General features: G+C 44.8%; 1 protein-coding gene across 1 annotated transcript; it reads right to left on the bottom strand.

The window, feature by feature from the left end:
- Nucleotides 1–483: 483 nt before the first annotated feature.
- PAQR9 (progestin and adipoQ receptor family member 9) lies at nt 484–9,596 on the bottom strand. The gene has a single exon (XM_037909095.2). The coding sequence runs from the start codon at nt 9,422–9,424 to the stop codon at nt 8,360–8,362; it is 1,065 nt and encodes a 354-aa protein (XP_037765023.2). The 5' UTR covers nt 9,425–9,596; the 3' UTR covers nt 484–8,359.
- Nucleotides 9,597–21,964: the final 12,368 nt, after the last annotated feature.

Below are 21,964 nucleotides of genomic sequence, written 5' to 3'. Positions count from 1 at the left end.
CACATACAGCTTCCCCACTAGCTACAAAGCCAGTAACCCTGTCAAAGAAGGAAATTAGGTTGATTTGGCATGATTTGTTCTTGACAAATCCATGCTGGCTGTTACCCTATAACCCCTAGGTGCTTATAAATTAATTGATTTGATAATTTGTTCCAGTATCTTTCCAGGAATTGAGGTTAGGCTGACTGGTCTATAATTTCCTGGGTCCTCTTTGTTTCCCTTTTAAAAGATAGGTACTGTTTGCCCTTCTCCAGTCCTCTGGTACCTCACTTGTCCTCTATGAGTTCTCAAAAGATAACGGCTTACAGGTCTGAGATTGCTTCGGCTAGTTCCTTAAGTATGCTAGAGTGAATTTTTTTCATCAGGCCCTGCCAACTTCAATGCATCTAACTTATCTAAATGGCTGTATCTCGTGTATATCTGTTCCCAGTGGCCTCACACTAGCTTAGAGAAAGAAATGAACAAACCACACATATGCCTTTCTACAAGGAGTTCAGAAACAACTTTATTTATAGCTCACACTTTTTTTTTGCTAAAAGTGCATAGTAATTATGTATACAGTAGTCAGCATCCAAGACTTTACAGAGAGCAAATTCCTCAAAAAACAAACACAATCCAATTGAAACGAAGATTTACACTGTTTTATTCAGTTGCATGCAGAGACCCTTAAACAAGATATCTCCTTTATACTAAAATGTGCTTGAATCACTAGCTGATAAAAAGATGCAACTGTCGCTGTATTTTCTTTATGCCTCTCCATACTATTGACTCCCATTTGCAACTGCAAGCCTTAAGGCATTCACCTACAGCAGGAAGGTGCAATTGGAGGCTCCTTAAGATTTGAATATAGCCAGCCATGAAGAAGCTCCCAGGGAACTGGAAGTCTACTGGTGGTCTTTCCTCTTAAATAATTATAGGAACTTGCTCCCATTTGAGTCAACTGCTAAATTGCCATTGATTTCAGTGGAGCAGAGTAGGCCCTCCTTTAGCAAACTGTGAGGGGAAGAAATCATTTAGCTTCTTTCTATTTCAGCCCCAGCAGAAATAAACATATTGAAAGGAGGTCTGTATCTTTTGATCCATGTAAAACCTTCTTATCTTCTTACATCTCACCTGAGTATATAAAGGATGGTGCCCCACACTTCATACCCTTAGCTTTAAATTGTGCCTTAAAAGTTATGCAGCTGTGCTGCTTGTAGCTGTGATTCTAGAGGATTTCTAGAGAGAAGGGCAAAATGGATGAAGAGACGGGTCAGATGCGTTACGTTCAGTTTTGATGCATGTAAAGGGCAAGGCCTGAGTTGGCTGAAGTCATTGGGGTGTATGTATGTTAGATCGATCCAACAAATGAACAAAGTTTACTCTTCCCTAAATATTACTTATTTAATCAGGACTGGTGCAGCAGGTCTTTATCACTGAGATAAGAGTTAACAGAGCACAAAGGCCATGAGGCCAGATCCTACTCCCATTTACATCAATGGAAATCTTTCCCCATTGTCATCACAATAACTGGGAATAGGATCAAGTCCCAAATGAACAACCAGGACTCATGAACGCTAAAGGGCTGCTCTGTACAAATGAATCACTAGTCGGCATTTATAAAAGAAAAGCAAGCCTCTTTTGCTTTCCTCCCTGCTTCTCCGCTGACTCCTTTGCATTTAGTTGGCTTGTGAAAGGTGTACTGTTCATTTGAGGCCTTCTGAGGTGCCCACTGAAGTCAGTGGGAGTTTTGCCATTGATCTCAAAGGGAGCAGAATCAGGCTCTTCTAGAGGTAGGACTATGAGGAGGATAGATAGGGTACACAGCCCACTTGTTTGTCCAGCAGTTCCTGATTTTAGAAAGAGCCATGGTCCTCTCTCAGGGAGATTAAAAGCCCCTTCGAATATGACATTCCTTGTGTCAATGAATATTACTTAGCACCTACAGAGTACTTTGCATTTTATTAAGCGCTTTACAAACATTAGCTAATCCTCAGAACACTCCTGTGAGGTAGGTAAGGTTTATTATTCCCACTTTACAGATGGGAGGAGCTCCTGGTTCTCAGGCCTCTCTTCAGACCACTTGATCATGTTGACTGTTACAGGCAATAAGACATGTTGTGGCTATCTGGGTTATTACTGTATGCATTATTTGGTGCTATAAGGCATGTGGATGTCAACCCAATGACTTTAACCAGTCATGAAATGCAATAATTCCTTACAATTGCACAGCCTGGAATATTGTACTGCAATGGAATTTATACATAAAAATAAAGCAAACTATCAGACTCACACTTTTGTTAGGTTCTGTTGACATAAACATGATAAATGAGGCTGAATTCAGCACAGACACAATGAGCGGGGAACTTTAAACAAATAATCAACTCTCACATGAGAAAACATAATAATGATTCTAGTTCTAACTGCCAAATCTCTCCCCTGGCATGCAGACTAGAACTCTGTGTATCCATACCCTTTCACCTTGTTTCCAGAGCTCAGATGCTAGCCTTGCTGTGAAACAGCTGTGAGCTGGCTCGGCATTCTAGATTCTAACATTCAAATGGATACACAAGCTTCCCACGTGAAGAATTCCAGTATTGCCATAGCACTATAGGAGAGTTTCTACAGACCAGCTGTGTAACTCACAGGAGTAATTTCTACTCTAGTTCACATGCTACATGTAGTTGGGAAGCTTGTCATTCCTCATGGACATGTCACTATCTAAGCTACGGTGCTGGGCACACATTCATTACAAAATAATGGTGTGTACCAACATTCTGTGTAGCAGCAGCCCCACACGTGGTCTGTGCACACCTGCACAAGTGTGTCAGGATGGGGACCATTGCTGGGCCAAGAAAGGAAAAGCATATAGAAAGCATAGGTCATGCTTCTGAGCCCTAGACGCCAGCCCTCCATGACTCCTTTCACAAAAGGTCTGAGAAGTACCCACTCTTCAGGATTGGAGCAGAAATCTTTCACTCTCTGCTCTCTATGCTAGGTGTGCATTTTCTGGCAGGTGCCTATACAATGCCCTGCAAGATTTTGTCCCCTACAATGCTCCCCAAGCTCATAGCTATTAGAAAGCAGACCTACTGTCTAAGCTCTGGACATGACTGTGGATGCACTGAATTCTCTTAGGTATGATTGCAAGCCTAGGAATGGTTCCTACTCCAATTTAAGCCAACAGGAGTTTTGCCATTCACTTCAATGAGAGCAGAAATGGGTCCCATAATTGAGGGTGGTTTATCCCACTTCTGGCCTCCCTAACTCAATTATATTTTGTCTATATTCATTAAAAACTGGCCATCAAATATATCAGATAGTGCTGTTATCCACATATGTGCCCTTCAACAAATAAATATAAACATTCAAGTAACAGCTCCCTAGAAATTCTGCAGAGAAATGTGGCAATTATCATTGTAACCATTTAATATTAATCTGCATTTAAAACAAAAAAATATTAGTTATAATTCTGGAAACCTAGGCAGACCTACCTGTACTCACTCACCCTTTGATACATCCAGTGCATTGACAATACAGTAAATCAGAAAGCTGCATTTGCGATCAGCATTCATAAATCATTCTACAGATGGGCTTAGATGTTAAATACACCTCAAAACTTTGCTGAAATACAAATGTTCAGAATGAAGCAATGTCCTGAATATTACCTAGTGGTGCCTTATTGAGCACAAATCTATAAATCAGGTGGGATTTACAGCCACAATTTATGAATGGAAGTAAGATTCCAGTTATACTTGCAACCATAGATAATCCAAGCCCATGTACTGTTGTCTGTAATGGGGATATATATAGATGATCTCACATGGCCTAACTGCAAATATCAAATGTATTTTTACAAGTTAGCCATGGCCTTTTTGACATTGCTTCTCAAGATGCCCTCTACATTGTTACTGACAAGCACAAATAAAACTCATTATGTAATATGGTTTAAAGTCTTTCTCTACATTTGGATTATACTCTCAGCTGTTTCTGAGCTGTCTCTTAGCATTGAGAGTTGTTCTTCCTGGCGTTTCTGATTTCTCGTACGTTTCTTCATTGCTGGTTGGATGCTATAATGCCATCTCTTAAAAAAAATCTTTAAAAGAAATAATTTATTTTGAAGCTTGGATGAGCCATCTAACTAATAAAAATGTCTTCTTTTAATGCGGGTGAATCATACCTGAAACATCAACATTAATTTCAAACTCACTGTATATGTGCATAATATATGTAGATGTTCTAACAGTGTCATGCGTCAGATCCTGCAGTGGCTCCACACTCAGGACTCCCTTGGAAGTCGGGGAGTTTGGAACATGGTGCAGCTGCCTGAGCTGACTCTGTATTTATCTAAAAGATTTTCAAAACTTTTCAGTGTGAACCACATCTTAATAGAGAGACTGGTCCTTGAGATAATCTCCCCTCCTACTGACTACTATGCAGACCACCTCCTATCTTACTGGCAATTGAGTAACACCACTTGGGAAACTATAATCATTTACATGGATAAGTAATATCAGGAAAGTGTTTAATGTAGTTTTAGCATCTTTTACTGCAGTTTAGCAGCTGGAAACAAGGAGACAGGTATATGGGACCAGCCTGCTCTCTACAGACCATCAATAAATACTCATGGACCACAGTTTCAGAACCACGGATTTACACAATTTAGTCACATGCTTCATGACTCCTCAAGTGGCTCTTCCACAAGTTGTGTGTTAGCAGACCCATGGCTGACAAAGAATGAATGTGATATATTTGTTTTGGGCCATATCCTATTAAATATTGTAGCTCGATAAAACCAAAACTACAATAATGTAAAAAATATGTAGGAAAATAAGGTGAAGTGTACTCCCTTTTCCTTCTATTATCCACCTCTTGGGTCATGAGAAAAACTGCATCTCATTGGGCCACAAAATGCCTCAATAATCACCAGATGAATGTCATGGAATGGGGAAGGATGAATTCTCTGTCTTAAACAACCCCAAAAGTAGGCAGTGAAGAGGAGAATTTATCTATGGATTCAAGCAGCCCTAACTCATGATAGGCGTAATCCTCCTTGCCAGATTGAAACTCTCTCTGACTTCAGTGAAAGTTTTGGGTGCACAAAGACTGCCAACTGAGTCCTATCTGAAAAGAGTGGAAGAAGTCATTGGACCAAGGGGTCTTAATGGAAGTCACACTGGAAAACGTCTGCTTCTGCTCAGGCATAAAGGACTCTAGTGATACGCATTCTGGGAAATATGTGCAAAGGCATAAATGGGAGTTTAAATGCACCACTTCCATTGACTTTCAGTGGAAGTGGAGCATCTAAAGGGTTTTTGTGTCTTTGAAAATCTCCTTGTGTTATGAGAGCGGTGGTTTTTGGAGTGACCCAAGCCCTCCTCAATGCCAACTGGCAAGGGGGGTTACAATATTATCCTGATTCTGGTATGTATATTCTGGTTCACCAAAGAATGTTACGTGAGGTCTTAAACGAAAAGCTGGGTCACACTGCTCATTGTCATTGTTGTGAAATGTAGGTACAAATACTGTACTATGTAAGGAGTTCTGTATGTATACTGAAAATATGTTCTTAGAGTCTGTATTACAGCAGGGGTGGATAGAGGTTTCCTGTCAGATAAGGGATGTTTATTTATGTATTCTCTGTTGAAATGTAAATGAAGTATTTTGTCATTCACAGTGGGTCTTCCATCACCTATCTAAGATGAATGCAGATGGTTATAAGAATTTCCGCAAGAAACTAACAGAGAAACACAGCAGGGGGAAGAGAAACTTATCTTCAGATATACTTCAAAGGTTTGCTGAACTATATTTGGGGAACAGAGTAGATACCCCACCATCCTGGGGTTTAGGAAGTAAATGGGCAGTGTGTTTACATTAATGAAAATGGGATCACAACCAGCCTTCACTGAAGATGTTGAAAAAGGCTTTGGGTGAGAAACTTCATTCGACAAGGAGGCTAAGACAATAGTTTAGTCTCTAGAAAGTGTGTTATGATTTTGTTTTATATGTAACCTTTGTGTTTCCATTACCCTTACTCACCAGCTCTTGAATCTCTGATAATAAATTTATGATTGTTTTTCATTATAAATATATCTCAGTGCTGTGGTATTAAGCAAGGTGTCGATCCTGTGTTGAATCATAAAAGTTGGTGTGTACACTGTTCTCTTGGGGGCAGAAGACCTGGTATTTCTGTGACATGGTATTTAGTGGATAAGGGGTTGGACATTACAAGGGAACACCTCAAAGGGTTTGGGGATTGGGCTGCACCTATTGTTAACCTGCAAGGTAAAGTAAGGGCTGGTATAGCCCAGAAGAAAGTATTTGTGTGGCTAACAGGCTGGTGGTGTCAAGGAGCTAACACCCAGTTAAGCACAAGCAAGTTTCCCTCTCTCTGGAGGCAGGAGGATAATAAGGTGACTCTGTCCTGGGTACCTTGAGAACCATCACAGGAGCTCCCTCTATATATGACAGTCACTGATGCATTCAGCCTTCAAAATCATGTTTGTGTGAAGACTCCAACCTCAAATTAAGGGCCTGATCCTGCAATCCCTACTCAAACCACAACACCCTTTGATGACAATGGGAGTTTTTTCCTAAATCAGGACTACAAGATTGGGCCCCAAATACTTAATTAGGGCTTGATGCATCATATCTTAAAACAAATGTATAGGCAGAAATGTATTTCCACAGGTAGAGATGAATCTGCCCTGTATAAAGAGTAGTTAAGTTATTGTGCAATATAAGACTAGAGTTCCAGTAAGTAGCGACATCATACATTTTTAAAATGGAGCATAACAAGTAGTTTGCCACCTGAACTTCGACCGTAATTTCCTTGTATTATATTATTGCATGCTTGTTGTTTGTCCAGTCATATAACCTTAAAATATTTCTGTTTAAAACCCCATCCATTTATAATCTACAAAATCTTTATTAGTATCAATAGTATGTTGTTAATAATTAAGTCATCTCTTTGCTGATAATACCTGGGTTACTGTGCAAAGACACTGCAAATTCGTATTTTTTAAAAAATCTATTCATGGGTGTTGTTAACCTGTAAACTGGAAGAGTCACCCAATTAAAACTTTTGCCCTCTGAAACATCCACAGCACAGCCACTTAGGTAGGGCTTTAAAATGTCCAGCTGCCGCAGAGGTAAACTGAATTATGAAGCAGCGGGGGAAGGATATCAAAATATAAAACTGAGTACTTATCTAGAGCCAGATTCTGCCTCCTATAACACGTTCAGTAGTTCCTATGCATCTTCCGTAGTATCTTATTCTACAGTAGTCTAAGGTGACAGAATCTGGCCCCAACTAACTAAAGAGAAGAAAAAGAGGGGAAGCAGAAATCAGGTTAATATACTTAATAACTTTAAAAAATAAATCAGATGTTGTTGGATTAGGGTCTTGAGGGTGAAATCATGTTCTCAGCTCCACGAACCTCCTATTGAAGTCAATGGGAGCTTTGTGTGAGTAGGAAATTAGGTTTTGGTTCTCCGGGCTTGATCCTCTTCTGGTCCAATGACTTCAATGGAACTGTGCCAATTTACACCAGCTAAGAATCTGGCTCTGTATTTCTATTTTGCCTTGGAATGACTATACCAACCATTCAAACTTCAGTCGCACAAAATGACCAAAATCCCTTGATCAAATTATAGCTCCCTAATAGTTCACAGTAGTTTTTTACCTTTCTCTCTAAAATCTTAACTGTAGCTTGGTTGCCACAAAGGCTATAACACTAGGGGGGGAAAAACTATGGACAGCTGTCAGCTTGTTTGCATTTAAAATCCAGTTCCAGTGCATGTGACCTCAAAGAGCTATTACAGTAGTACAGAAGAAGAACTTCAGTGCATAATCTGCTAGGGAATTCCACATAGGATTTGATTAAAAATCTGTGTGTATAATCCTGATGCCGGTGCATATATTGCTGATTTAAATAATCTCCTAAACAGTCTAGAGTTAGTAAAGGGGCCTTCACAGTTCATGCATTCTTTTTTTCTAGCAGATTTAACAGTAGTGCTAAATGGTTTTACCTTGTGTCCTAAACAATCTCCTAAACAGTCTAGAGTTAGTAAAGGGGCCTTCACAGTTCATGCATTTTTTTTCCTAGCAAATTAAACAGTAGTGCTAAATGGTTTCACCTTGTGTCCTAAACAACAATGTAGGAGTAGTTATAAACAATAGTGCTTGATTTCTTCCCTTGGGAACCTAGTCGTTTTAAGAGTAATAGTAGTATTCTAGCAGTTCAGTGACTGACAGGAGGAAACAACCACTTTCAATAGAAAGGTACCAGGCTCCTTTGTAGATTTCATTTAAATTTTGCAGCATCCTCTAAAAAGAATAAGAACAGGAATCACAATAGGAATAAATATACCTGGCCACCTAGTCCTGTTTGCAGAGATCTGCAACGTTCAAAAATTTCCTTATGACCATTCCCAGGCAAAGCATTAAGAGCAGCATATATCCAATGGTGCCTAGGAAGGTAGGGGAGGCAGGTGGGGATTTGAGGAACTGCAACAGCCCTTCTTCTAGATAGTACATCTGGTCATAGATGCTGAGGAAGGTGAAGATGTGGAAGAGCTGGTGGCTGTGCCCGATGATGTCAAACAGCCCCGGCTGGATCCTCTCGGGGATCTTGCTGACGTTGAAGAAGGCGGCCACCAGGAGCCAGAAGTAGCGCCTGTAGAAGTAGACGAAGAGGGTGGGGTTCTGCCCCCGCAGATCGAAGAGGAAGCTCTCCAGCATGATGGGGCAGGCCATGCTGAGGGGCATGGCGAAGACGAAGGTCCGGATGGCGAAGGGGTAGGCGCACCACTCGGAGCGGCTCTTGCAGCACGCCACGGTGCAGGTGACGGCCAGCACAAAGGCCACCGGCAGCACCAGGGCGCTGTAGAGGGCGATGGGGAGGCTGCAGTCCAGCTGCCAGCCCAGGCGCTGCTGCAGGTAGCGGCTCATGGCCCGCGCGTCCAGCAGGCGCAGGCCGGGCAGCAGGTAGTAGGAATAAGCCACGGTGCTGGCGAAGCCGTAGTAGCTGATGGAGGCGTAGTCCAGGTAGAAGAAGGCGGCGCGCAGGCGCAGCGAGAGGCAGCTGAACACATGGGCCGTGCAGCTCATGGCAAACGTGAGCAGGACGCCCGAGGCGTAGCACCAGAGGGGCAGCAGGAAGGGGTGGTGGAAGGGCAGCTCGCCGGCCCCGCTCAGGAAGAAGAGCCGGCAGAACTTGCTCAGGAAGAGGAGCAGGGGGATGAAGTGGGTCCAGAAGTTGAGCGTCTCGTTGGTGGGCTGCAGCACCGAGGCCAGGCACTCCTGGGCGCTGCAGTGCAGCCGCCGGTAGCCCGACAGGATGAAGCACTCCACGAAGTCATCGGGCACCTCGTCCCAGCGCAGTAGGGGGGCAGAGGGAGGAGGGGGAGGCGCCTGGTCCTTGGCTGCCCGGCCTCCAGGCATGGTGCCCCCCTCCCCAGCCCCCTCGGCCAGCCGCGGCGCTGCTCCGCTGCGGGGGTGGCGGCGGGGGCGCGGTGGGGGGAGGAGAGGGCGCCTTTGGGGCCCCGGAGCCGCAGCCGCCGAGCCGGAGCGGGGCTGGTGATGTAAGCCGGCGAAGGAAAAGCCGCTTTCCCCGCCGCCGCCGGAGGAGGAATTGCAGTGGATTTGTGCTTCTCCTCCTCCTCCTCCCCCCCAGCATCGCTCATTGCAGCAGCGGCAGCATCGCCCCAGCCGACGCGCGGAGGCAGCTCCTCCTGCAGACGAGCCCAGCCTCGCGGTAATTCAGCCCCTGCCGCTGGAGGAGACCGAGACCCTGCCCGGCTGGGGGCCCCGGATCCCCCCGGGAGAACGCGGTGCCTGCTCCTGCTCGGTGCACGCCTCCCCCGCCGTGCCGGTTAATGATTGATGCGCTGCGAGCGCAGGCGGCGGGTTCCCCCGGCTTGGGCGGGGGGAGCCATTGATTTGTAAGGCCTGGGACAGTTCGCCTACCCCGCCCCCGTCTCTGAACACCCGATACACTGTCAGCCGGGGGATGAATTTTCCACTCCTCTCTGCGGTGCTGTGGTTTGCATGTCACTGTCATCACGGTCTCTCTCCCTCGGCTCCCTGTCGCGTCCTTCTAGGCAATTCACAAAGCAGCCACTTTGGGGAAGGGAGGTTAAGGGGCGGGCGGTTTGGGGAGAAATACACAACAATAGGTGCTTTGAAACGGGCACGCTATTGTATTGTCTTTTTTTAAATTGGCCACATTGGAGTATAACCGACACAAGTGGAACATTAAAAAACCTTACACATTTTAGTGTGTTAAATGCACAGTCATACCAAATGCATCAGATCTGACGCATAAGAAGCCCTGACAACAGTAAGGAGGCGGCCCACTGGGAGAGAGGAGACAGCAATGCCAAAATCGGGAACCGCTGACCAAACAAAACAAAGACCTGGCAACCCCCTTCCCGTCCCCTAGGCGAGCTACCCGGTTAAACTTTAATTCATTTGATCTTTACACTCTATATTTCAATGAATACGTCAAAGAACCATGCTGGCCATGTTTTCTTTTGGTGACGTTGTACTATGGAAAGGACACCAATCTATGTAAAAGACTTGCGGTGAAATCTTTATTCCGCATGCCTGGGAAGAGCATATATATATACTGTACTTATGGTATGTAATGTGAACAGCAGCTTTCTGCATGCTGTGGGATAGTGAGAATCTGCAATTGGCTTGATAGCCGAGGCTCTGGGTTGATCCTTAGATAAATCCTACATTTATCAACCATACAGTTATGTAATTGGTACAGTTACATAATCAGAATATTAAAAGTGATAGAGAAAAATGCACTGTAAACATGTAACTACACTGAAAGATAGTAAATATAAGACAGTACAGAAAGTTTGGTAAGGGGCTGCAGGCTCAGGGTCGTGTCAAATGGATAGGATGTTCTTTGCTGTTCTGGTGTGTTTCCCCTTTTTGTTTGTAATTTGAACAAATCTTTCAAAAACACTTGGCAACTGTAGACCATTCTAAAATAATGTCTTTATCACATTGTAATACATAAAGAACAAATTTTCTACATTATAATCATGTATAGTCACGGTCCTTTTTATATAATCTCTTAACATATTTCAGGTCCCTCCCATAGTCTTCAGGTCTTCCCCTGGTCTTCTTTTCTCAAAACTCAACATGCCCAATTGTTTTAACCATTCCTCAGAGGTCAGGACAGGTTTTCTAAACCCTTTATCATTTTTGTTGCTGTCCTCTGGAGTCTCTCTGGTTTGTCCACATCTTTCCTAAAGTGTAGCACTCAGTATTGAATACAGTGCTCCAGCTGAGGCCTCACTAGTGCAGAGTAGAGCTGGGACAGTTACCTCCTGTGTCTTACACTCCTGTTAATACACCCTAGAATGATATTAGCCTTTTTCACTGATGCTCACATTGTTGACTCATATTCAACTTGTGATTCAGAATAAACCCCAGATCCTTTTCAGGAGTATTATCACCTAGCCTTTTATTCTCCATTTTGTAGTTTTGCATTTGATTTTTCCTTCCTAAGTGAAGTACTTTACACTTGTTTTTATTGAATTTCATCTTGTTGGTTTCAGATCAGTCCTCTTCCCTTTTTGTTCACTCCTCACTTCTGTTTTTCTTCAGCAGAACCTCTAGGGTATATGTTCTATCCTGATATATTCTGTGCATCCCTATTGACTTAATAGTGTAAGTCTGGGCAGAATTTGACTTTACTACAGTAAGGTTAGATCTAAATTCCTACCCAGACTTTCCTTCCTATCTGTTTCGACACTGACATCAATGTTAGATCTAACTACCTGGAAGACCAATTAACTATTCACAACCAGCCAAAATGGCCACACAGGGCTACTGCAGCTGGTTAACCTCAGACTCAGATTGAGTTAAGAGCATATTTGGTGGTAGGACCCTGACGCTGAACTCCTTACTAAAGCAGAAGCAGAGTCCAGACATAAGCACACTTGGCTCAGAATTCCATACCCACTTGTTTTGTAATGCCTTCCACTAGGAATGTCTTCTCTCTTCTGGACCGTATTTTTAAAATTAAAATGGCAAGTAATTCTTTCCTAGCCAGCATTCAGTGGAAATAAGGGATACAAGGAGAGTAAGAAAGAGAGAAGAAGAAAAAGCGAGGGGAAAAAAAGTAATTTAGATTCACGGAGACAAAGTTCTTAGAGTTTCCTTTGTGATGTTATAGGTGAAAGTCTTTCCTGTGGAGAAGGCCAGTGCGCCTCTTGTGCCCTCAAAATAGGGTTTAAATGGGACTTAAAGTGGTGCACAGGCTTTGTTCTGTTCTTCTCCCTGGGGGTAGGTTTTATCCTATTAGTACTACCTCAACATTTGTGCCTGGTCCTTATATACAACAGTGAGGGGCAAAACGGAAACAGCTAACAGAGGTACCTGTCTTCTAAGACAGTTTTTGAGAGTGACACATGCTGATCCATTATCCCATTATTGTTAGACCTACAACTCAGCTATTTATTCAAGTTCATCTATTTTTTTCTCCCAAAAGAAATAATGAATTTACCATCCTCTTGGGGACTTATTTAGCTAATACATCACAAAAATATCACTTATAACAGTCTGATTGGATCTGTGTATACTGAAAATTGAAAGGAGATTAAGGACCCAATCTTGCACTGCACAGAGATGTTACTTCTGTAGGAGTTGTGAGTGCTAAGGAATGCAGGGTCAGACTCTACCTGTACCCTTTCCAAGAGTCTGATAGCAGCAGCCTGTATGTGCACACCTCCTTGGTGTGGCATAGGGGGATCCTACACACTTTTCTCAGTGGGCAATATTCTTAGGTAGTTAGAAGATAGTTTTTTTTCTTGAGTAAACATCTGTGCTGATGTTTAATCATACAAACATGCATCATTCTGATTTGGTTACTGTTTCATATGAGCTCTTATCCCTTGTCATGTCCATATCAACATACCCATGTCCATATCAACATGTCCATGTCCATATCATTTAAAGGGCTATCCTGACAGATAATTTTACAGTGAAGTGATTATTATCTTTCATAATAAATCAGTACCCAAAATGATTTAATTTAGGAACCAGGATAACTTGCCTCCCCAGAGTTCTTTTTAGACTGGATAGACAGGAATCCTTGCATAATTTTCAGTTTTATCTCTCTGGTGTGACTAATTACACAGACTTTATAAACAGATTGTTATTATGACACAAATAAAATGTGAACATGGGTCTCTTGGACCATGGATGTTCCAAGATGCCACTTGCACCTAAAGGCCATTTTTTAGTTCAAGCTTAGAAAAGACAGACATTATAAAGGGAGTGAAATGACTGAGATAATTAAGGTTGCATGATAGTTTTAATTCTAATCCCTTACATTCAGGAGCTTTTAAGTTTCTGACCATTTCATCTTCTGAGTTGAGTTTTTCCAGGCTTGGTCTGTGCCTGAAGTTAATTTTTCTTTTAAAAGTTTGAAATGTTTGGATTAATTATGCCTGCAAGCAGACTGGAAAATATACTTTTTACCTTCTAAAAAGATTAAAAATCATGTAGTGGTTTTTTTGAACAGCTCACCAGGATGGCTGGGATAGAAATTTGATGGGGAAATAGCCTACTCTCAGGACAAATATTATGGTGAAATTAGGTTTGTTTTGACTGAGCTATGAGTCTTTTAAAATGGCAGTAGATTTGTATGTGCTTTCTTGCTCTAGGACCCAGTTCTGTCACCCTAACTAATAATGAGCCCAATCCATTCCTCCCAGAGGAGAATACTGCTTGTCCACATTTAGGGTGGCAGAACTGGACCTTCTGCTTGTAAAGTGTGTGGCTAAGGAAGGCTGTGCTATGCATGCATACATGGCTAACTCAACTTCATAGTGAGAGTAGTTCAGGAACACAAGCAACAGCCACAATAAACCTTATTGTGTGGGGGGGGATAGAAGGGGAGCCCTGGCCAACACGTGGGAAGGGTTATGTGTAACCCGTTCTCACTGATTTTGAATATTCACACTTCCAAATAGATGCTGAAAGTGCATACATAGGTTCCAGCCAGAGGTGGGCAAACTACAGCCCGTGGGCCACATCCAGCCCGCGGGCCCATCCTGCCCGGCCCTTGAGCTCCTGGCCAGGGAGGCTAGTCCCTGGCCCCTCCCCCGCTGTCCCCCCTCCCCCGCAGCCTCAGCTCACCATGCCGCCAGCGCTCTGGGTGGCGGGACTGCAAGCTCCTGCCGGGCAGCGCAGTGGTGTGGCTGGCTCCGGTGCATCTGCCAGACATGCTGCTCTGAGTGGCATGGTAAGGGAGCAGGGAGTGGGGGGGGGGGGGTTGAATAAGGGTCAGGGGGTCCCAGGGGGCAGTCAGGGGGCAGTTGGATGAGGCAGAGGTTCTGGGGGGGGAGCGGTCAGGGGATGGGGAATGGGGTGGGAGGTTGCATAGGCGTGGGAGTCCCGGAGGGCCTGTCGGGGGGCAGGGGTGTGGATGGGGTTGGGGCAATCAGGGACAGGGAGCGGGGGGGGGAGGGGGTTGGATAGGTCGAGGGGTCCTGGGGGGCAGTTGGGGCGGGGGGTCCCAAGAGTGCGCGGTCAGGGGACAAGGAGCAGTGGGGGTTGGGTGGGTGGGGGGTTCTGAGGGTGGCAGTCAGGGGGCTGGAAGTGGGAGGGGGCAGATAGGGGGCAGAGGCCAGGTTGTTTGGGGAGGCACAGCCTTCCCTACCCGGCCCTCCATACAGTTTTGGAACTCCAATGTGGCCCTCAGGCCAAAAAGTTTGCCCACCCCTGTTCCAGCCTCATAGTCCATAGCGAAGAAAACTCTCCCTGAAGACAAGTCATAGTAAGGACTGCAGGACTTGACCCTTGTGAGTTGATACTCACACTAATGGTTGGTAGATGCACTTTAAATTACTAAATTTTGCCAGTCAGAGAATAGGGGCCAAATCCTGTTCCCAGTGAATAGCCTGAGTAGTGAGATAGTCTTCCTTCTGTCCTGCAGAACTCCTCAGCAACCTATCTCCTAGGCCATAGAGAAACAGCAGAGCCACTTCCTGGCCACTACTGCAGCTTTAATGCCATTATACCCTATGGTGTTTGTAGGGAATGAGTGTTGGAGATGCAAATTTGCAGCTCCACCAGCTATATCTTTGCCTCCCTTCTGGCCTGCCTTTGCTTTGCTCCTAAATGTCGTACATGTATTTGGGTGTAAGGAGCCTCTGTGGCTCTCCAAATTCTTCCTCTTCCCCTCCTGTGCACTGGAATAGTAGCAGTTCTGCTGCATTCAGGCCCAACCATGCCCAGTGAGGAGAGTGGAGTGGAAGAATGTGCCCCTTAGTGAACAAAGACAGTAAGAAAAACAAGGATAATGCATCACAGCATGTGGTTTGCTCAGTGCAGTTTAATGTTAATTATTTATGATACTTCACAATTTTCTAGTAACTATTCTGTAGTATATTGGATAATGTTACATATCCGCTCTGTGTTCTTGGGGAACCAGGGCACAGTACCCAACTTGTTTGACTCACAAAAAACCTCCCCTCCCCAAAGCAGCCTCTGCTTGAACCAAAACCGATCAGAAGAAAGACTTATAAAAAGCAATGAAAAGGCAGTAGGAGATACACCTAACCCCCTGGGACAAGGGTGACAGGATTAAGGAAACTCCCCTAGCCTCATTTGCAGTGAAGATGGGACCGAGAGGCATCTCCATTAGCATACAGAATGGAGAACAGAGATTCCAAGGCAAGAACCGCATGGAACTCTGGGAGGAGAAAAGTAGAAAAGCACTGCATGATGGGGGATCTCTGCTCCAGATGTTAATGAACCCATGCCTGCAAACACCCAGCTTAGTAGTTATCAGACCATTTCTAGTAATAAATCCTTTATTGGTATCCAAAATAGTGAAACTCCCTAATTGCATTGTGAGCTCCCTCCAAGGAACACCGCTCATAGCGTGGAATGATCAGTTCCTATTGTCTAGCCTGCACAAAACAACTTTGGTATATTCCCTTGAGCCACCAGTTTACCCATAAAGAAATCTAGTGTTCTCCCTTGAACCATTGTTGTTTCCCTACAAAAACCCCTACCCATGCTCAAGTAAGCGTTCTGATGGCTGGATCCAAAATCTGCATCAGTTCCATGGGGACTTCATCTTCTCCTGACTGATCGTATTGGGGGCTCTGCTTGTCTCCAGCACTCCGAACTCTCAGCTACCACCACCACCTGAGACCCCTGATCGATTCAAGCTTCCTGGAGTGGTGAGAACCCATCTCTCTTTCTCTCCCCTTCTCCCCTCCCCGTGGGTGTTTTTTGGCTTCCTGTTTCGCTCTGCAGCAACGCTTCTTGTACCTAAACTAAAAGATCCCTCCAGCGCCCAAAAATCCCATGGGGCTTGCTCATCAAGTGGGTTACTACCAGAACAAGTGTTAGAGAGATGGGTAATGAAGAACGGGAAATGCCCCTGGGAAAGGTGGTGCTTTAAGGGTGAGAATCTCCTGATTGAAGCAAGTCCGAGCTTTGAACAATATTGCACAACCTTTAAGCCACAGGGTAGTGCAAAGGATGTGGCTGCTACATAGGCATTGTTTTATGCATATCTGGACATGGTTGAAATGGTAAAGGGAAGGCAGGAACTGGAGAAAAAGCAGTTACAACAGCGTTTGAACACGTGAGACAAACGGGTGTGAATTTATAGCAGAAAAGCTTAAAATAGTGACTGTATTTAGGAATATGCAAGAGGAGAGAGACAAGGCCAGCAGGATTGCAGAACAGTATAGGAAAGAGTTAACACACAACAATTTTGTTAGAAGACGCGAGAGCAGCAACTAGCTTCCTTTTAGATGAGAATAAGGCAGCCAAGGCCATCAGACGTGTGAGGCAGAGATTAGTAAATTGCATGCCCAATTTAGTGCCCATAAGGGAGCGGTAGTGGCTGTAAGGTTGAGAGAGGATTGTGATTTGGAGCCCCCTGGGGAAAAAGAGATACCCCCTAATGCTGACCCCAAAAACCCATTCAACCCTGATTGGCCACACATGCATAATGTTGCTCCTGTTTCCACAAGGGAGGTTAAACACATAGTTGCAGGAGCCAATCTTCCCAGAACGGAGCTGGTCATGGATGTACTAAGATGGTTTCCTAGTTAGGCCAAGGCAATTGCCGAGAGATTGGGGGCACTGAACTGTGACACTGCCGTGGCATGGCTGGCTCGCATTTGGCAAATGTACCCCTCTGCTGACCGCATGGGCTTAACCCAATTGGCTCATTTTTGTGCCTCTCCTTGTGATGCAGATGCTCTGGACATAAGCATAGGTTCTTGGGAGCGGACTGCTGCTGGACCCCAGGAATGGATGATAAGTGCTCTCAAAATATTACTGCCTGCTTCTTCCCTCAAGAAACTACCTATAACGGAAGAGCAGAAATCAGGAGAGGCCCCAGAAGCTTACCTAATTTGAAAAAAAAATGCTGACAGCTCTCTCTGATTCATTACCCCAGACAGAAGAGAATGGGATTATCACTTCCCATTATCAGGGACCTGAATTAGTACAGAGCACTTATGCAGGACTAAATTCTCAGACAAAAATGACCATGGGGGCTGTGGCTATAGAACACCTAACCTGGAATGAACTAGTTGCAAAAATCAAACAGGCAGGGGATTTGCTGTGAGAGACTGGTGTCTTAAAAAGACAAATCAGCAAAAAGACTACCTCAGAGCCAGTACACACGATCACATTTGTGAATAATGTTCCTCACTCTGCCAGTCGCCCTCCCAATGATAATCCCCCTATTTCCCACAACCCTGGGCAGCGCTGACTCAAGGAGACTCTTAGGAACATGATTTGGATGGAGCTGGTGAAGATAGGGGAGGATATGGGAAAATATGATCACCAGCCCCTCAGCATCCTGATTAATGCTTTTTCTCAGGTCATGTGGAGAACAGAGTTAATGCAGGGAGCCTCCCCTCGGCTCACTGCCCTGGTACGGAGTGCGTCACTCCCTGTCAAAACCAGATCCCTGCCCCGTCTTCTGAGTGAAGGCACTCCAGGGAGTCGGCCGATCAGTAGGGGTGCCCGGTTCCCCTCGGGCCTCCCCAGCTGATCACAAGACTTCAGTGCAACGTATGGGGGAGACCCACTGTGAGGGCTACAGAGGGGAACCCAGGGATATTAGCCCAATTGCTAGTGGACACCAGAGCATCAATAAACATTCTAAGTCCTTGGTGGATCTCTGGAGGGAGACCCACTGATAAACAGGTTATCAAGGAAAGAACTGGGGACAGCTGAGTGACTCACACCAACGCGGATCAGAAAAATCACTCAGAAGAAGCACACTGGAACAACAGAGCTGATGCCTTAGCCAAAGCTGCTGCTACTAGTAACCACACTAGAGATACAGACCAGGTAGAACAAATAGAGGTCGTAACTATCTGAGGGAAAACTTTAGGCAAAGGAATAGATACCTTGGACTTAAGTACTCTTCAAGATGGGGATACAGAAATCTGGTCCTTAGCCAAGCCAGGGAAAGATCCCACAGGAAAATACAGGATTGAGCAGGTTGGAGATGTCTGGTGGGCAGTGGATGCAGACGGTCAAAGGCACTGGATAGTGCCCAGCCAGGTAAGGGGGGACCTGATTCAGTTCATGCATGGGCAAGGGCATAGAGGAAAACAGGATACTTTAAATAGGGTTACAGATACAGGGTGGTAGCCAGGCATGAAAGCGGATATAGATCAGTGGTGCGATAATTGTCTGCAGTGCACCATGGTTAATGCTGATTGCCAGGTTTGAAAAAATGCATTGGGGCACCAGAGACTAGAGGGTCCCTGGTCCCAGATTCAGATAGATTACATAGGCCCTTTGCCCACCATCAGTAGAGGGAATAAATACTGTCTGGTAATAGTAGATTCCTTTTCCAAATGGGTGGATGCCATCCCTACTAAAACCAACACTACCTCAGTCACTGCTAAGCAGCTCTTTAACATAGTTTTCTCAAGAATGGGCATTCCCAGAGAAATTGATACAGATTTGGGATCCCATTTTGTGGGCGATGTTATGCAAGAGCTATATAAGGCTTTAGGCATTAAGCATGTTTCCACACAGCTGGACACCCTGAGTCCTCTGGACAAGTTGAACGAACCAATTGCACACTAAAGGAGGCTTTGAAAAAACAAGTAAAGAGCTCAGGGAGGGATTGGGATGAAAAGCTACCAATCATCTTAATGGCTCTAAGAGGCTCTAAGGCGATATATGGGTACACTCCCTTTGAAGTTATGACTGGAAGGCAAATGCACGTGCCTGAAAGTTGGTGGTTGGAAGTGGGACTGCCTAGTGCCTGGGCAGGGAAGTTGATAATAGATGCATGAGTACAAACCTTAGTAGCGGCAATAGCTGCTTTACACAAGTGAGTGGCAGCACAGCTAGGCATGGTACAGCAAAACAAGGACAAAATCTAGGCTGGGGAAAACCTCCTTAAATATGGGAATTTGGACAACTAGTAATGTACAGGAAGTTTTCAGCAAAGGAGCACTCTTTGACACATACCTGGGATGGCTCCTGTTTTATTGTGAATCGGGCCAGCCCCAGTGTTTATCAGGTAGAAATCCTAAATGGAAAAAATGGGAAACCCTGGCGGAAATGGTTTCATTCCTCACAGCTCAGAGAGTGGAAGGGTAAACCACCTGATGCACAAGGAATAGTATAACTGTCTTCTCCATCCTGCCAGCCACCCATCTTGGCTAGCAAGAAGGAATGGCTTGAGGCTATTGGAAAATACACGTCGGGCGGGTTTGTCAGTGTCTACCCCAATGCTGAGGCAGGAAAAGGCCAGAGAAGTCCTCAACTTATTCTGGCCACCCTCACGTAAGTCACTGCTTCATGTTCACCCTGCAATATTGCTCCTAGATTCTCCCAGTATATACAGCGGGGAGTGTGGCATTTTGTTCTCTCTTCTCTTCCCCCTCACAGGTCCTGAACATGAGCCATGACATCCCACTATTGCACCAGCACCCTGCTGTTCATAAGTGTCTGGAATCTGATGCTGTCCAAGCTCTATGCTGAACCTATGATCCCTCTGAACCTCTGGAGATGCTTGCCAGCTGGAGCCCAAGAAGTAAAATTGCTGTGCCACATGAATGGATTCTATGGGAATGGGAGCAACCCTCCGGCCCTGCAGCGTCACTACGAGTTCTACGTTGTCGGCAACTCCTCGGAGTGCCCCTGGGAAAGCGTTGCCAATTGCACGCAGAGTGCCACCGGGGAGTCACTCAAGTTTTGTTATGAAACTAAGACCACACCAGACTCCATCCCATTCTTCTGTAAGCCATTGTGGTCTTGAAAGGGACATACACCATCAAACACAACTAATGATAGCCTCCCAGGTGGCGGAAGGTGCAGAATAGTCCTGGTTTCCTCCACTGTTTGGGGGAGCAACCATGCCCCAACATATCATCATTGTCGTCGGAACCCAGACACCTCCATTACCCGGAGATGAACTGCAGCTGCCTCTGATCATGCCAACAGGCAAGAATATCATACTATTCCCCATAAACTGGGAACCGCTGACCTGGACTTTAGCTGGACATGACTTGATTCAGCAAGGTCCCCCAGACTGGGTAGTTCCATTAAAGGGCACACCTTGTGACAAGCTCATGCCGACAATTTGGTTTAAATTCTTTGGGCACATTGCCCTTTTGGAGGGATTCCATGAGTCCGGATTGTACAGAATGGAATTGGGCCAACAACAAACAGTTTTAAATTTTGACCGTCTGATCACAAACCTCGCTCCCCTCTGACATTTAAGAGCCCCATTTACAGGAACCCATATGTTGAAATTGGATCAACAAGAACATTTGGTTCTTCAACATCAGACTTCTCTGAAGGAGGGTCAAATCCACTTAAGAAGGCATGGATATATAGCACCTCACATAGCACCTGTATGCACTCCCTGATTGGAACTAGCCACAAGGGTTGGGATGAATGGGTAAGAATGTGGCAAGGGGTCGACCAAGTAAGTAGAGTAAAAAGGGAATTAAGTGATTGGATTGAACCTATAGGAACAGGAATCACTTTAGTTGATGCTGCAAACATAGAAGTTCTGGCTAATAAACTAACATATACCACCAAAAATATAGGAAAGATGGGAACCCCATTAACAGCATCTTTGAAACAGTTAAGTGAGGAACAGCAGTTAATAAGTAAGGTATTTCCTGGGTGGGAAAGACTCATAGAAAAAGATTAAGAGTTAATTAGGAGTTAAGAGTTAACACTTCGTACAGTCACCACCAGCAAAGCTTGCAGTTATTCTTGATAACTGTGACAGGCAAAGAAATTAGAGTAATCCACCCAGTAGTCCCACTGGAATTACAGATTAATGATAACTCAGTAATGTATTCCAGAGATCCTAACAATTGGGCTTGGCAGAAGGATAATGTGTGGAACACAGTAAATGTAAAGGGATGTAGGAGAAAAGAAGGTTTGGGCTATATCTGTGAAGACCAAGCATTGGAGGAACATGATGAATGATTCTTCCCACAACCTGGGAATAAGTCTCACTGTTCCTTCGATGTTATCCAGGAAGAGGGGTCTGTTATTGTTTATGTTGGTAAAGCGTGTGTGTGTAAGAACGAGAGGTAATATTGTATTGATTAATGGACATTGGATTCAACCCATGGTGCCTCACGTTAATCGCTGTTTCTGTAATGTGCCTCACGTTAATTGCTGTTTCTGTAATGTAACCACTATTGTTAGCTGTGATATTAAGTTTACTGTGCCTATATGGACTGTACAACATTTGAAAGCCTATCCTGAGCTCTACAAGGAGGTTTCCCCCATTTCTCTGGGAATGGGTCTCACTGCCATTAAGGGACTATTAACTCATCCCACCTTAGAAACTGAGCTGCAGAAGCTCCAAACTTTGGGGGAGAATGGCAAACTTGAGATTCAACACTACAACCAGGAGATCTCTAGGCTAGCAGTTACAGTTAAAAACAGAGGCCATCACTCCTGGTGGGAGCCTTTGTTTGGGTG

The sequence above is a fragment of the Chelonia mydas genome, chromosome 9 (assembly GCF_015237465.2).
Source record: "Chelonia mydas isolate rCheMyd1 chromosome 9, rCheMyd1.pri.v2, whole genome shotgun sequence".
Lineage (NCBI taxonomy): Eukaryota > Metazoa > Chordata > Testudines > Cheloniidae > Chelonia > Chelonia mydas.
The sequence above is the reverse complement of the archived record's forward strand: the minus strand, read 5'-3'. Positions and strand labels throughout refer to the sequence as shown.

What these genes read in the sequence shown, in the direction of transcription:
- PAQR9 (XM_037909095.2), bottom strand. Translation starts at nt 9,424, where the DNA reads ATGCCTGGAGGCCGGGCAGCCAAGGACCAGGCGCCTCCCCCTCCTCCC.